Genomic DNA, 17,424 nt, shown 5'->3' with positions numbered 1-17,424 from the left:
CCCTACACTTTATCATTATGCAGTGGCTGGACAAATGCTACAGGACTTGACAATTAACCCCCAAATTTTCTTTTCAGGATCCTCTAAAGATGGAAGTAATTTTAAGAAGATGACGCCCACATCCCCAAAAAATGGGATGGGAGGTTTTCGGTCGTTTAATGAGTTTTGGATATTGTCATTGTTTATGATAATTGGTTACAAGTTGTTAATTGTTAATGGTCAGGGAAAAAGCTGAACATGAAGATTAGATTCAGAGGTTTTGTTAAAAAAAGAAAAGGAAAAAGAGAAAATAGATATGAGGTAGATCATTGAATCTACCCTGAGAAAAAAGATAAAGAAATAATAGGATAAATGGGTAGATCACTGAATCTACTCTAAAAAGAAAAAGGAGAAGATATAAAAATGACAAAAGGTAGATTACTGAATCTATTATGAAAAGAAAAGATAGGATAAGTAATGAAAATTTTGTCTGAGTTTATCAAATGTTACTGGACTGGACATTATTATAGATAATGGAGTTTTTCACCTGAATCTGTCAAATGTTAATGGACTAGACATCATTAATGTAATCTTGACTGTGTATATTATATATACTTATTGGATATGATTTTTCTTGTATTAGTTATAACCTTTTTTTAATTTTAGACAAAAACAGGGGAAATGTGGTGGGTATTGTGTTCCCTGAAATATTGTGTGTTCCCTGAAATAAACATATCTGGGGTCAGAGAACAGACAGCCACTAGAACAAAGCCAGAAATGGTGGCTAGAAAATGGGAAGAGTAAGCCATAACAGAAGTTGGGCGGTGGTGGTACACACCTTTAATCCTAGCACTTGGGAGGCAGAGCTAGCCAGATCTCTGAGTTCAAGGCCACTTTAGAAACAGCTAAGCATGGTGACCCACGCCTTTAATCCCAAGGAGTGGGGGCAGAAAGAAAAAGGTATATAAGGCGTGAGGACCAGGAACTAAAGAGAAAAAAGCATGTAGTGAGTAAAGCATTCGGCTGGTTAAGCATTCAGGCTTTGGAGCAACACAGTTCAGCTGAGAGCCATTGGGATGAGGATTCAGAAACTTCCAGCCTGAGGAAACAAGACCAGCTGAGGAACTGGTGAGGTGAGAAAACTGTGGCTTGTTCTGTGTCTCTGATCTTCCAGCAATCACCCCAATAACTGGCCTCGGGTTTGAGTTTTATTAACAAAACTCTTTAAGATTCCTACTACAGAAGACCACATGAGAATAGGAAGAAGCAAAGTGCTAAAGAGGTCCTCAGAAATCTACAAAGATATCTCCACTGTAGACTACTGGCAATGGTCAAGAGAAAGCCCAAACTGACCTAGTCTGGTGATTGGATGGACAAACACCCTGACTGTCATGCTAGAACTCTCATCCAATGACTGATGGAAATGGATGCAGAGATCCATGGCCAGGCCCCAGATGGAGCTCTAGTAGTCCAAATGGCTAGAAAGAGGTGGGATTGTATGAATGAGAATTGTTGAGACCAAGATTGGAAAAAGCCCAGGGACAAATATCCAAACTAATGGAAACACATGAACTATGAACCAAAAGCTGAGGAGCCCCCAACTGGATCAGGCCCTCTGGATAAGTGAGACAGTTGAATAGCTTGAACTGTTTGGGAGGCCCCTAGGCAGTGGAACCCTGACCTGTCCTTAGTGCATGAACTGGCCCTTTTGGAACCTTGGGCTTATGCAGGGACACTTTGCTCAGCCTGGAAGGAGGGGACTGGACCTGCCTGTACTGAATCCACCAGGTTGAACTGAATCCCCAGGGGAGTCTTTGCCCTGGAGGAGATAGGAATGGGGGTGGGCTGGAGGGAAGGCAGTGGCGGGGACGGAAGGGGGAAGGACAGGGGAACCCATGGCTGATATGTAAAATTAAATTAAATTATAAAACAATTTTTAAAATGCAAGAAAATGGAAACCATGACCAAGAGCAACTTGGGGAAAAGGGGTGGATTTCATCTTATCATTGTAGTCCATCACTAAAGCTTATTAAATATCTGGGAGTCAACAAAATCAAGAAAAACCAAAGAACTCTACAATGACAACTTTAAAATACTGGAGAAATTGAAGACTCAAGAAAATGGAAAGACCTCTCAAGTTAGGGATAAGCATAATTAATATTGTGGAAATGGCTGTACTATCACAATCAATCTACAAGTTTAATGTAATCCTTATCAAAATTATTATGAAATTCTTGAAAGAAATAGATTAAAAAAAAATCCTCCAAATTCAAATGTAAACACAAAAGACCCCGAATATCCAAAACAATCCTGAGCAAAAACAGTGCTGAAAGTATCATCATACTGAATTTGAAGTCATACTACAGAGCCATTGTTCTAGTTGGTTTTTTTGTCCAGTGAACACAAGCTAGAGTAATTTGTAAAGAAGAAACTTCAATTGAGAAAATATCCTCATTAGTTTAGCCTGTATGCAAACCTATGAGGCATTTTCTTGATTTATGATTTTGTGAAAGAGCCCAGCCAAGTGTGGGAAGTGAATCCCTGTGCAGGTGATCCTAGGGTGCCTGGGGTATATATAAAAGCAAACTGAGCAAGCCAGGAGGAACAACCCAATAAGCAGCACTCCTCCATGGCTTCTGCTTCAGTTCCTACCTTCAGGTTCCTGCCTCGAGTTCCCACCTTTACTTTCCTTCCTGATGGACTACAATGGTAATATGAAATACACCCCTTTTCCCAAAGTTGCTCTTTGTCATGATTTTACTATAACAGTAGAAACCTAAGATAACCATAATACCAAAAACAACCTGACACTGCTACAAAAAAGGACATGTAGAATAATGGAATAAAAAGAAGACCCTATAAGCCCACACTACCAGATAGTCAATTAATTTTTTACAAAGAGGATAAAATAAATCAAATGTGTTTTTACAGAATCAATGACTGAAGTAGCCATAATTTGCTGTGATATCTGTTGGTAGAGGGAGAGTAAAATTTCCTTAGGGGCCATGGTAGGTTGCCCAAACTCAAATAGGAGGTTGAGAAAAGATAACTGGGGGTGGAGTGGTGGGCTTTTGCAACCTAGATGCTGCCCCACCCCCAGTGACACCCCTTTTACAACAAGGCCACACTTACTAACCCTTTGAAAACAGTTATACTAACTAGGGACCAAGCATTCGAATACATTTGCCTATGGAGGTCATTCTCAGTAAAGACATCACAGAGATGGACAAGCTCAAATTCAGAGGGTCCTGTGACAGATCAGACAGGTGAAGTTTAGCAGCATTGTCCTTCTGCTGGGTTTCTGGATTTTGTAAAAAGCAAACAGATTACACACAGAGAACAAAAAGCTGGGACTTTGTTTTCTTTAGGTTTTAATCAGTAATGTATGTTTCAAGGTTATTAACTACAACTTGAGAGTTATTAGTGAAAGAAGTGTCATAGTATTCAGTTTTAATGTTTTTCACTTTCATGTTTATCATCAGAGTACTTCTTGTTTGGGGGCTCATGTTATAATCTGCTTAACTTAAATGAAGAACAAAAAGTGACACAGCCTAACAATCTATAATAATAATAATAAATCCTGCATCTAACTGTTCTTAAGTGAAAGTTCAATGACAAGTCAAAAACACTAAATGAGTTATCTAGAGATTAAATTCTGAAAGCAGTACATGGCAGGCAGCCTCAGAAATCAGTAATTCATCAGAATAAACTAAAGCTTCATGTGCATTCAAGTGAAGGTCACCACCAACTCAGTTTTCCCCAAAATCACTACTCTAAATATTTGATATTTACTAAAATATTCAGTTACCTGATGTTCCTTTTAATGATTCCTGGTCACCATCAGGATAAACTATTTTTATATCATCAAACTGCTTCTTTTTCTTCTTCATAGTAGCTTAAGAATGTAATAAGACATATTATTAGCAGTGATAATCGAATTAACCAAGATCAAATATTCGTTTGTGTGCAAGAGGAAATAAATCCTTGTTAATCTATATTTGGTATTTAGAAGACATAGAGGAGAAGATGGAAAAATGTCAAATGGGAGGAGATAATTATTTCTGAACTATTATGCCTTTAACTTAAAGGACATTCTTTGAGAGAATTTTTTTTTTTTTTTTTTTTTTTGAAAGAAGGAAATCTGCACCATAATCTCCTGGAGCAAAGTTTCCTTTCTGGAGGAATGCATACCAGGATAAAGACATTGATGAAGATTTACCAGCCCACAGTTACTATGAGATTCATGAATTTGACTTAGAGATGAGTAAAAGCAAAAAAGACAGGTGTGTGTATATATGTATACATATGTTTTCTGCTTGGTAGAAGAAGACATTTCTACAGTGCTGACAATTATGAAATTGATGTCTTTATTCCTTGGCACTTCAATATTAGGGAAATAATATTAGTATACTATTTTCTAAGGAATATACGATTGTAGCAATGTTTAATGTGCTACTTCAGGGACTGAGCAGATGGTTCTGAAGTTAAGATGACTTGTTACTCTTTTGGAAGACCTGGGTTTGGTTCCCAAGGCTCACATGATGGCTTACATCCAACCAGTTCCAGGGGTCTGTTTCCCTCTTCTAACCTCCAGAGATACCAGGTATGCACATGGTTTGCGTACATGCATACAGGATAAAATACACATAAAATAAAAAATTTAAATGTTTGGAAAAGTTGACAATTCACATCATTTACCTGTTACATGAGAAAGAGATATTGGGTTGTACAAAGTTATTAAAGTGATTTGTAATCTGAAGTACGGGCTGCACCAATCCTTTAAAGAGTGTAGATACTGAATTAATTGATCTACAAAACTTATGTAGTAGATTTATATTTCTCAAATTTTTATGACATGCAAAAATAGAAGTTTAGTATTATAGAGACTGAAATTATTAGAAATCTGTAACTATATAGAGTATTGCAAGCTTCCAGTGAGTCAAAGAAGAGTGATCATGTAGCTTATGGTTATCAAGAAATACCTGACTGAATGTAAATTGAGTGTGAAGTATTAGAAAGAAAAAGTGAATAGGTGACAGAAGGCTGAGAAAAAGGACACAGAGAGGCAACAAAAGGAAAACAATCTGTTTAATAATGTCTTATATGACAGAGCTATCAATGAAGCCTTACTATGTGTCGGAATTTTGAAGGTCTTCATAGATGTCATCTAGTGTATTATGTCCAGTTTTAGAGGGGAAAATTGTCTGTGAAATGTTAAATAACTTTCCTGAACTATCAACAGGTATTAAAAGTTACAAAGGAGAAGTTTGAGGAAGAGTTGGACAGTAATAGTCTGGCTCCAGAGCCTGTACACTGTACCAGGAGAGGACAGTTGTCATCCTCAAGTAGATAGTGCAACATGAAATCTAGAACTCTAAATGAGGACTGGACTCCATGTGTGATAGATACTTGCATACACCATTTAAAGTGAATTTCATGGGAAACAGGTTGGGTCAGCAGAAGACATTACCAGGATTTAATAGATGCACAATATGGGTGGAGGGAGGTAAAAGCAGAATCGAATTAAGAGCAGTTAATAAGGTAATAGAGTCACATAAGGAGGATCTGAACTGAAGTGGGATTGAGAAGAAATAAGCCTGATGGCTGTATTCTTTCCCAATAGTATGCATTCCTAAAACTTTTTTAGAATTCGGTGTTAACCAGTAACTAATACAGATAGTTTCACTGTAATATCTTAATGTTACACATAAAATGCAGCTGATATGAATTAGACTTGGTCAAGTCATGCTGTTACTTTTAAACCTTCTTCCACTCTTTTCCATTTTATTTCTCCCTTCTTTTCTCTACACATTTTTCACTTTATTTATTTAATTTCCCAGGTTCTTTCAATTATTACTACTTGAAAACATAACAAAACACAATGTTGATGTATATAAACAATTATTTTACATATTAGTTTTAATGTTTTAGGAATAAACTATGTGTTATCTTAAGTACAGGGAAATTGGTGCAAAAACTGTAGAACAATCAAATTTGTCTCTTGAACAAGTTGATAAGATTATTTTAGTTGTGTGTATGTGTGTGTGTGTGTGTGTGTGTGTTTGCACATGTGATTTTTTTTCAACTTGAACAATAATGTGGAAATGGTTAGTCTGGAACCGCCCATAAAGTGGGTAGCAATACAAGTATGTAAGATATTACATTACAGCGATCAATGCTTCCTTCTTAGTGCCATAATATTCTCACATTCATTAGCAGTTCCATTTTGTCCTTTATATTCAAACGCATTTCTTCCCATGTCATCTTTAATGCCAGTATCCTGCATTTTTTGTAAATGATAAGCCATTTTTTTCTCTAACATTGCTTGTTTCTAAAATATTAAAGAAATATACTGATTAGTATTAATTTGTCATTTATAAACCCCAAACAAATATTTAAATAATCTAGTATAGAAGAAATAAACACTTATTCTTGTCTTGTGACTTTTAAATTTAGAGAGCCCTAAGGAGTTGATTTCTATTTCTGATCAAATACTTAGGTACAATTTACCTCACTGAATACTTGGTAGAATTATTAAAGTTTTTGAAATGTAACTTCTCTTTGTGGATTCCTGGATACTACTGACCAGGGACATGGCAGAAGAGAGATAAATGTACAGAAAGAGCCCTAGACATTTTATTTAGCATTCTGTAAGAAAAAGGATTAGTATACATAGAGACTCACACAAGATAGCATGAAGGAACATCCTGAGGGGTAAGAGAGAACAGAGCTTTTCATTTCCATAAAGATGAAAATTGTATGTATTTTCAGAAGCCCCAGTATAAAGGCTTCATGAGTCATACTGGCTAGAATACTTCAATGACCCTTGCTTCAATAATAGGGAATAACTAGTTCAGATAACTGGTAACACTGGCCTCTACTAATAAATCATAAAAAATCTGATTAATCAAATTGTTTCCAAAGTTATAAAAAGACTGAATACATGAAGTCAATATATGGCATGAAGTTCAAGATTCTAGGCCTATAAAGATACAGGGCCATGTGACCTATAAAAATATATCATTCAATTATAATTATCCTAGGAAAGGCAGAGAAGTTAGACTTCAAGCCATGAATATCAGTGCACCCAGCATAGTTGGATTCTGTATGAATTCAATGATAGAATGTATCTTAAAGGAAGCACTGAAAGGGAAAAGACTCAGATATAGAGACCATTTAATGTAGTTAAGGTCCTGGGAAGAGGAAAGCATGGATGTGCATGTGCAGTTGATCTACATTGCAAACTTGTTGGGATTAAGAATAACCATGGTTTTATACCACATGGTGGGTCTGTGAGGTTGTTTACTGAAAAGAAAAGACACACTCAAAATGTGGACAGTACTAATCCAGGGGCTCGAACCTCAGAATAAATTAATAAAATGAAGGAAGGTGAGCTGAGCACAAACAGTTCCAGACTGTGGATGTAATGGGAGCAGCTGTCATGATCCTGCATTCTCATTTTCCTAAGATGACAAGTAGACTAGATCCTCTCAAACTGAAAGCCACAATCAACTCTCCCTTTTTTGAATCACTTCTTCTCAGATATTTGACCACATAGAGGAAAGTAATGAATATGAGATAGAACAGAAATATTTTAAAAATATTACTTAAAAAAATTTTCAAAGTTGTTACAAATAGTGAAGTCAGAGGTTCAATAGAAACCCAAGCAGGATTACAAACAACTGGATGAGATCATGCTACACTGATACCAGATCTAGACAGTGACACCACAAGATCAAACAAACAAACAAACAAGCAAAACCCCCCAAAACACAAACAACAACAATAAAAAAAAACTCATGCTAACATTTCTTCTGCAAAATTCTACACAAACTTTTGGCTATTTGTATCAAACTTCATGTCATATAAATTATAGTACAATCTGATCAAATGAATTGATTTAATGACCATGAATTCCAGATTTATTGAACATTTAATATTTGATTTTAAATATTATACACTTCCTGAGAACCATAAATATCAATTCAATAAAATCATAAAAGAAAATATTTAATAACCTACCAACATTTCTTCCTGAGAAAACTTTTGGCAATCTAGTAATCATATAAACCTGATGAAACTTATTTGTGAAAGACACAGAACCTCATAGCTAATTCTAGAAAAGATAAAGTTTTACTTTTGAGATTATATCAATGGAAGCTGCTAGGCCCACTACTGTTCTATTTTTAAAGCCTACTTAAATTAACTATTTTTATATATGTATGTATGTATGTGTGTGTGCTATCTGTAGGTGTTTACAGAACTGTTGAAACATTGAACATCAGGTGATATCCAGATTATTCTAAATAAGACCAGCCTACTTATTCATAGGAACAGTGAATCTCAAACAAGACTAAGATGCATGTGTGAGAAGCAGAATGAAAAATGAAACACAAACTTCAATTTATGATATTCTAGGAAAATAAAATATACACTTCAATTTCCAGTATTTTATGAAGATTAAGTATAATGATATATTGTAATACAACTCAAACTTTGTAAATTTTATACGAAAGTTTGTCAAGAATAATTTACCCAAAATTTAGAATTTTAAAGCTACTTTATTAACATGAAAAATCATTTAGTGTTTTATTAAATGAAGAAGCAACCTACAAAACAATCAATAAGATGTAAAAGCAAAACCAGGAAAGGGGGACTGGGTGTTAAGAGCACTTGCAGTGAACTTGGATTCGGTTCCCAGCACCTACATGGTGGTACACAACCATATGTAACTCAAGTTACAGGGGATCTGACTGCCTCTTCTCTGGCTTCTGTACACACATGCATGTAGTGCACGTACATATATGCTGTTAAAGACTCATACACATAAACCAAAAATAAATATGTCTTTTTAAAAAGATATAAAAGAATGTGCTTACTTTAGGAGCAAATAAATTTTTATAAGAAGATTATATAATGTGTGTGTCTGTGTTTACTTAGTGGTTGGTAAACTCATAAAAGGATTCTATAAGCTGCTGTTTCTCTTTATACGACTTTACATTTAAATTACAAAGCACAATATATTATTAAACTTAAAGGGGGTAGAACTTTTAAAAAATGAAGGAAAAAAAGAATTTTACCAAAAACTTAAGAGTTCTCTAAAAGAACGTTTTTATAAGAATAAAATTTTTATGAGAACTGAAGCTACTGTTGTATTGTGAAGATAAATCCAAAAGGGGTTACATCAAATAATGGAGCAGTACTTTTTACAATATAAAAATACATTAGATAGGACATGTAAAAGTGTGCGTATCTGAGTATAGTGGCTATGGCAGTGGGTTCAAGTCCCGTCTGCTCTCAGAAAACTTGGAGCCTGTCAGGAGTTCATGAACAGGCCATACAACTTAGCAATAGCCAGGTTTTTGAAATTTTTGGTTCTTGAATTTTTGACATTTAGTTTTGTAGAATATATGTGTTTTTGAATAACTGGTCACACAAATGTTTACTCTGAAAAGCCAAGCTTCTCTTCCACCATCCCCAGAAAGAATTTAAGGCTCCCACTACCTTTCTGTCACTCTCTTCTCGGCTTCTGCGCCTCTGTTCCTCCACCCTCTGCTCTCTCTTGACATCTTCTCCGATCTTCGAGAGCAGCAGCATCTCCTTTGTCTTCCATTCCTAGAAGCACCATGCAGGTGAAAGCACATTTTGTTTTTACAGAAGATGAGTTTTGTTTTTACGAAAGATGTGTTTTGTTTCCACCACCAAGAAAAAACCAGCAAGTCGTGGGCCCAACAGTTAGAGGCCAGATATGTGCAAGTCATCAGTGCTTTTTGAATGGGCTTTTCTTAGGGCACATGTATTAAGAAAGCAGACATGAAGCCAGGAGGTGCTTCAAGGATGAGATGCTTGCTGCCAAGCCAGTTAACTTGAGTTCAATTGCCAGATCCCTCTTGGCGGGAGGAACGAACTAACTCCCATAAGCTGTCCAGACTTCTCCCATTGCACTGTGCGATGCACACATAAATTAATACTTTTTAATTAAAAATAAAAATTAGCAATGGTTAATTTTTACTAAAGATAACTTAAAAATTATTTCCCATGCACACTCAAGTTTAATGAAACATGAAGCCATGCTTTGTAACTTTTTTACAATGATCTTTAAAAACAAAAATTGTTTCATTATGCAGTTATATCTGCTTCAACATTACAGTTATTTACAAATGGAAAAACTACACGTTTTTTTCCTCAAAACATTTAATTCGCCTCTTACCTCTTCAATTTTTCTACGAAGATTAAGTTTTTTTCTTGTGTATTCCCGCTGCCGTCGCTCTTCTCTGTCCATGCGGAGCAGGCGCTGCTCTTCTGCGGTGCGGTCAAGCTGTTCTAACTCTCTACTGATCATATCCAGATACCTGAGTGAGAACGAACATATGATTGCAGGTGAACTGGGAGCTTTATCATCATACCCCAAGTCAAGCCCTGCCTGGCTTGTCATGAGAATTTTCATAGGGGTTTTGTATTTTGAGGTTGTTTTATCAGTTCCATTCATGATTCAGATCAGACATACTCATAATGTCTGGCTCATTTTTAACTCTTCATTTTTCATGCATATTTGTTATCAAGGTCAAAGAAAGAGTCGGATGGGGAACAAATGGATTCAGGGTTTCACACAGTGAACAGTAAGTTAGTGGGTTTAGAATCTGGATTTGCATATACAACAGAAAAAAAGCAAGGCTTCAAATGCACTCACTGAAAGAATGTTTTCAGAACCAAGTGAGCACTAAGCTCTTGGTAGCAATACAAACTCCCACAGCAGTGTGTCTTATGGCACTGTTAGGAAACAAAACTGCACAATATCAAAGTCTCATAACATAAAAGATGCACTCTTAGTAAAGGGAAGAGTGGAACATCGTTTTGCTTTCAGGAAGATAAAATTGTAATGCAATGCTAATTAATAATTATGAATGAGAAATATCTGAATAAATTTGCAGTTATTTTAGAATGTTTATGTTTTCTTCAGATATACTAAAACTTCTGTTTTTTATTTGGACAGATTTCTTCAAATTTAATGCTGTCCATCCTTAAAGGGTGATTATAAAAAGTTGCTTTTTTTTTTAGCTGCTGCTAAAATAATTTCTCTTACAGAATGGCTCTGAGATCTGGTGCTTCCTCCAGCTCTCACTTCATTAGCTCTTGGATTCCCAGAAAATTCAGCTCCTCTAGAAGGGGTTTCCACTCACAGATATAGGACCAAGATTCCTTATCTCTTTCCCTCTTTGATTTCCCTTCCTTTTTCTCTCCACTCAGGAATGAAGGGGAGGGAGTTAAACATTATTTACTACTTAATAAAATGAAAGTCCTGCTTACAATGCTTTTTAATATAATTCATTTCACACACACACACACACACACACACACACACACACACACACACACACATTATGCTCTCACTTCAGGCTCACCTGTGTCTTAACAAACGCTCTTGGTCCTTGATAGACTGTGTGTTGTCCTGTAACAACCAGTTCTGGAACCGTGTGACATCAGAACAGTGAGGATACTGGCTGGTTTCTTGCAGTTTATGTAGCTGTTTTGTAATCAATTGCTATATTTTTTTATAAAAGAATGCCAGAAATATATAATGTTTTTACTTTTCCAAGAAATACAATCATTACAATTCCTATATTTTATAAATGGTAAATTGTTTAACTGCATTTAATTCTATTTTGAATCCATTTCAAATGTGGAAAAAGAACTAAAATAAGACTTTCTCTCTCTAAAAATGAGAGACAAATGTTTTAATTGCTCATCAATACTGCATTTTCTGTCTGCCTATTTTTCTATTTATTTTTGGTTTTTATGACACAAGGTCTCCCAACATATAACCCAGGCTAGCCTTGAACTCACAGTTCTCCTGTTTCAGCTTGCAGAGTGCTGGGATTTCAAGTGTGTACAGATGTTAGTCATTCTATTTTTTCTCTAACATTCTCACTTGGTAATAAAAATAGTGAGCACACACTTGCCTCATTTTGAGCTTTCTTGACTCTTAAGAAAAATACGAATACAGTTATACATCTCTCTCTCTCTCTCTCTCTCTCTCTCTCTCTCTCTCTCACACACACACACACACACACACACACACACAGAGAGAGAGACAGAGAGAGAGAGAGAGAGAGAGAGAGAGAGAGAGAAGAGATGCATGTCATACACAACTTTGATTCAACGCTAAAAGAAACAAGCATAATCTAAGAATTCTATTTCATTTTTATGAATTTTTGCAAATAAACACAGAGTATGTATATAGATAAAAACACATAGTCTACTTGGTTCTTCAATGCTATGTAGGATATTACAGGTGTAACAAAGGAAATCAGCTGTTCTTAAGACTGTTTGAGTTTTAGCTTTGGAATTTTTCTAGTACTACAGACAGCTTCTAGTGCCAGCTAAGGTCTAAGTAGCTTATTTAACTTACTAAATTTTTGGTTTACTGAATTGCTTACTAAATTAATAGCTAAATATAAATAATAATATTAGTGTACTGATGATATGATCTAATGATCTAATCCCTTTTCTCTTATTGGGATAATATTGCAACTTCCAAATATTATTCATTGCTGCTCCAAATTTCTCATAGAGTATCAGCAATTAGACTTCAAAATATAAGACAATGTCACACACACACACACACACACACACACACACACACACACAGAGAGAGAGAGAGAGAGAAATCTTCTTTTATATTGTATTTAAACCAATGATTTTAAATGCACAGCTTACCTGTTCTCTTACATAGTTTCTTTCAAAGTCTATTTTTAAGCTCGTAAGATATTGCCTGTATTTATTCAGTTCCCTCAAGCTACATACAATCTAAAAATAAAATAAAAATGTATAAATATTTTAAATGTGTAAAGACTGAAAGTCATAACAGTTGCTTATTAGAGGAAAAAAGAACAATGACAATTTTAATGACACATTGGTGTGAAGAGTGAGAAATTATTAACAATTTGATAGGTGATACCTCTACATTTTTAAGCAAGGAACTTCTATCTAGAAATAAAAATTTCTTCTTATATTATAATAAGGAAGTAATTATTCACACATAGCTATAGTTATTAAAATAATAATTCTAATTAATTATAATTAGAGTATGATTGTAAATATAATGTTCAAATGCAATAAAAATATCATCTCAGGATGCTAACAAACTACATTTCCTACATTTCTATTTCAAGTTTTTAAAAATATAAATCACATACAAGAAAAAAGGAACTTTACAGACTGAAAATCATAAAGAACTATGATTCAGCTGGGAACATTAATATACCTTTGCCTATTCGAAATAGTTGACAATAATTTTTTTTTATGTTAAACATAAAGGGTAATGGAAATAATCACGTGTGGAAGCATTCATTTCTGATCTCTGAGTATCCTATAAAACTGATCAAGATATATCCTATTGTAATAATATTAATAGTTCCCCTTCAGAAAGACAGTTCCTGGAAAGACACTGTAGCTGCCAAGGCTGACCTACTAGAACTTTGGTGATGTGGAGAGGATGGAGTGTTGCAGATCCACAGCCCAAGTATAATTGATCCTAAGGTAGAGAGACATTCCTTGCCCACCTGTATTGTAACTAACAGATTAAAAACCCCTTTTAATCTATTAACAAAACCCTATTGTCTACTCATCAAAGGGCTAAGAATGCTGTTAACATAGCATCCAACGCATACAGCTGGGACTTCTTTGCTTGGCTATAACCACTTCTCTGATGTTTCCACTAACATATTTTAAAGGTCTCTTATGATTTTCTTTGTTTAGTTTCATAAAATTTCATGATGTTACTTCCACATTAGATCATAGAATTTGAGGTAACCTAAGTCTGTGTTCCAGAGCAATGGACACTGATTTTTGACTCTAGAAGAAATTATTTCTTATTCTTTTAGGAGAGCAATGTTTTTGCATCAAGGGACTGGCTTCCCCTTAGGGTAGGGGAGCAAACACAAAATAGTATAAGTTTTCATTGGTTAAGAAAAAAAAGCAACCGTCAACTCACTTTGTTATTGCTGGTGATGTAGCCACCTTTCTTTAGCCTTCTCAGAATATCTTTGCGCTTATAGTATGTTCTTAAATGTGGATCATGGAGACTTTTATATTGGGTTTCCAAAAGTCGACAATAAGGATCACTCAGGTTAAAATCATAGGAAGGTCGAAAAAGCTGCATACACAGATATTAAAATATTACAAATATAAATTAATGTATTTTCACTTTTAATTAACCTACTGACATGACTAAAAAATCAAACATGCAGTTTAAATTTGAACTGGGAATAAGCAAGCAAAAGGAGGATTTACTCAGGTAAGTGTCTCTTCTTCTCCTCACCCATGTCAAGTAATTTAAAGAGTCAGCCCCACTCAATCAGTTCTTTCCTTGATGTGTCACCTTATGAACATGAGAGAAGGGAAAGAGAAACAGAGAGAAGGGAAAGAATGGGAATAGTGAATGATTTGCTTTAAGAAATAAAACCAATGCTTGGATGCTGTCTTTTCTTTCTCTCCTTATATCAAGACACTATACACAAAAGGAAAAAGGATAATATTATTCAGTTTCAATCATTTGAAAGTGAAGAAAAATAATGGAAAAAATCTTTTACCAAGATTAAATGGAAATAATGCATGAAAACAGTGTAGAACTTAGATGCTAAATACTAAGGATAAAGAATCATAGTGTCTTGGGACTTTTAATAAACCCAAAGCACTTTGAGTATTATAGTCATAAAGAAAATCAATGTCTATGTTATATAATTCCACATACTGAAATATTAATTTTAAGGCATATTTACAGAGAATGTTTTTTCCTGTCCTATGTTAACAGCAAACCCAACTTCATACAATAAATGTTAACATATAAACATAATTTTACCATATAAATATAAATATTAACATATAAATAGCATAATGAACTTACCCATGTAAAAGAATGAATGGAAAGATAGCCAACTAATGTTTGTGATTCTCTATTATTTTTTACCAAGAAGGAGACACCTAAGTTATTTAACCTCATTTGTTAACATTATTATATTTTAAAATTTTAAAATTATAAAACATTATTTGAGTAAGGTTTTGGTGTGAGTTCTCAGTTACTTTTTCAAAGGGAGAATAATAATAATAACTTGAACAAGTACTTCTGAAGATGAATAGGTAACTGAAAGTAGAATGTGTAAAAATGCACTAATGTTTTCTTTGCATTCTTTCAGCTTTACTGCTTACTAATACAGTGCCAAGTCAGAGACCTGATGATGATGTTGGAGTATGTGGGGTGGGCTGGAAAGGCAGAGGTCATGTGCCCTTGTTTGTAGGCTTCTAATTCAATTCACAGTACCACACAACATTATGCACCAATCCAGAGGGTCTTGAAGGCACCAGATTGTGATCTTTGTTCATTTTACAAGTTCAGTTCACTTCTTGAATCCTGGAGAATCAGGTGGAGTAGGGGTCTAAAAAGAACTAGAAGGCAGAAGGCAAAAAGGAAAGCCTAAGGGAGCATGATAGCAGAGTAGGTCTTCCTTTGTGTAAAACACTTAACATTTTGTTAAGTCACTGAGGTCTTAATGCCACCAGTTCAATACCTTTCAAAAGGTCTAATCATAAAAGTGGATTGAAAGACTACCAAAGCTTCCCAGAGAACACCAGTTCCCCTGTAGTTTAATTCAGTGAGAATTGGACCAGATAAGAGGTACACATCATTATGGGAAATATACATCAAGGAAGGAATTGGTTGTCTCTCTTAGAACACATTTGACTGTCAACTCTTTTTAGATGTTGACTTTTAACAATGACAAACAAATTTTTCAATAGATTTTTCATAGATTTTAATACAAATGATGAGAGTAATCACTCAACCTAAAGAAATGTGAATTCTAAGCAAAAATATATTGGTGATCCTCTAGAATGACTCAGAGTAACAAATTAGGAAGAAAGAAGAGTAAGTTTGGAGACAAATTGGACAAAAATAATGAGTGATGGTTGTTCGTTTGGATGGGTTTAAAACATATCGACTGGAAGAATTCATTCTGAAGCTGTGAAGGAAGAGGGCTAAGCTGATCATGGAGTCTTTTTCTTTCTACAAGAATTATAATACTAAACATGAAAAAATAATTTCAAATCTATTTTTAACTTACTGCATGAGATAGCATTTGATTCAAAAGAAAATAAAAAGTCTTTCATTGAGAGTTTAGCCCCAGTTATTACTGATTAAAATCCTAGTACTAATTAAGAGCAAATATCAGTAGCCTTTAAATCAAATGTTTCTAAGAAAAAACTTAATGCATAGGCATATAAAGGGCTTATAATTAAATGTTAGTATGTTGTTATGTAATATAAATTAAAATAGGGCTGACGATCTAAATCCTTTTTATCAAGATTCTATAAAGCCATGTTGGATGAAATTGCTTTATTCACAATCTAAACAATGCCTGTGGTAGATATCTGACTATTAGCACACGTTCTCCTAATATATTCTTTATTGTCTAACAGCAAGGAGAGTACAGCATTATAGTGTAAGGCAATTAATGTAATTATAAAAAAAAAATCGCCTTACCTTTTCACCGATATTCGTAGTAAAATATATAGTATCAGTTCCTGGGATCACAGGCAGCTTGACTCCAAGAGGAAGATCTAGTAGCTGAGCGGCTCCCAGCCCTGGAATTCGGGCTTTGTGTGCCCCCTGTGAAACAGAATCAGATAACTTGTCTTTTCTTTCAGTAATAGTCTTTTGCTTTGGCCCATCTCCTCCCACGAGGATAGAAATCCAAGAGTCAAAGGGTAAGGTCTAGCCAGCCTAGGACACCCTGCTGTAGCCAGACAGGAGCTGGTGAGATGATTCCGGTTCCCAGGGCCGAGGCCCACAATGGCTACCCCCAGGCCCGAGACGGAGGACATCCACACTGGCCTGAGGCCACTCCACTTACATCTCCGCATTGCTGACTGCTCTCAGCCAGGCTGCCCGAGGCTGCTTTGTTGGCAGCCAGTTTGGCGGTCTTGGAGCAGGCACTGAGGTACTGCTCCATGACGGCCTGAGCCTCCGTCCTCCCTTGACGCTTCCTGGCTTCCTTTACCGCAGTCCCTCAGTTCCGAATGACCGGTGCCAGCCCCTGCGGCCCCAAGAACTTAAGTTCCACGTGGAACTGTGGAGGCCACGCAGGAAATCGAGTGCCTCAGATTGGGAAATTCGTTCCCAGGGAAGCAAATTGTGACGACCTCGATCGAAAGTCTGGTTCTCTTGGAAACCGTCACCTCACAGGCAATCCAAACAAACCAAGAAAAAAGGTAAAATTGTGCTGGGTAGGAGGCTGAGAGAACAGATCCAGGAGTTCTTCACCAAAAAAAAAACAAAAAACTATAAGCTCTTCCACACACACCGAGTGTCAGAGGCCTGGCTATGTATCCATCTTCTGCAATGGAAACACTGTAACCCAGCTCTCGTAATTTTCCACATCAGACCCACAT

At 35.6% G+C, this 17,424-nt stretch overlaps 1 protein-coding gene across 1 annotated transcript in view; it reads right to left on the bottom strand.

Moving 5' to 3' along the window:
• Positions 1-16,985, bottom strand: part of Fsip2 (fibrous sheath interacting protein 2) — an 84,294-nt gene extending 67,309 nt beyond the window's left edge. The window contains exons 1-9 of the mRNA XM_036183289.1: positions 16,887-16,985; positions 16,517-16,642; positions 13,973-14,134; positions 12,697-12,786; positions 11,382-11,521; positions 10,190-10,331; positions 9,484-9,594; positions 6,187-6,310; positions 3,788-3,874 (exon numbers count right to left, since the gene is read on the bottom strand). Coding sequence (XP_036039182.1) covers positions 3,788-3,874; positions 6,187-6,310; positions 9,484-9,594; positions 10,190-10,331; positions 11,382-11,521; positions 12,697-12,786; positions 13,973-14,134; positions 16,517-16,642; positions 16,887-16,985 — 1,081 coding nt within the window. The remainder of the gene's footprint in view (positions 1-3,787; positions 3,875-6,186; positions 6,311-9,483; positions 9,595-10,189; positions 10,332-11,381; positions 11,522-12,696; positions 12,787-13,972; positions 14,135-16,516; positions 16,643-16,886) is intronic.
• Positions 16,986-17,424: the final 439 nt, after the last annotated feature.

This window comes from Onychomys torridus, chromosome 4 (genome assembly GCF_903995425.1).
Source record: "Onychomys torridus chromosome 4, mOncTor1.1, whole genome shotgun sequence".
NCBI classification, from domain to species: Eukaryota; Metazoa; Chordata; class Mammalia; order Rodentia; family Cricetidae; genus Onychomys; species Onychomys torridus.
The sequence above is the reverse complement of the archived record's forward strand: the minus strand, read 5'-3'. Positions and strand labels throughout refer to the sequence as shown.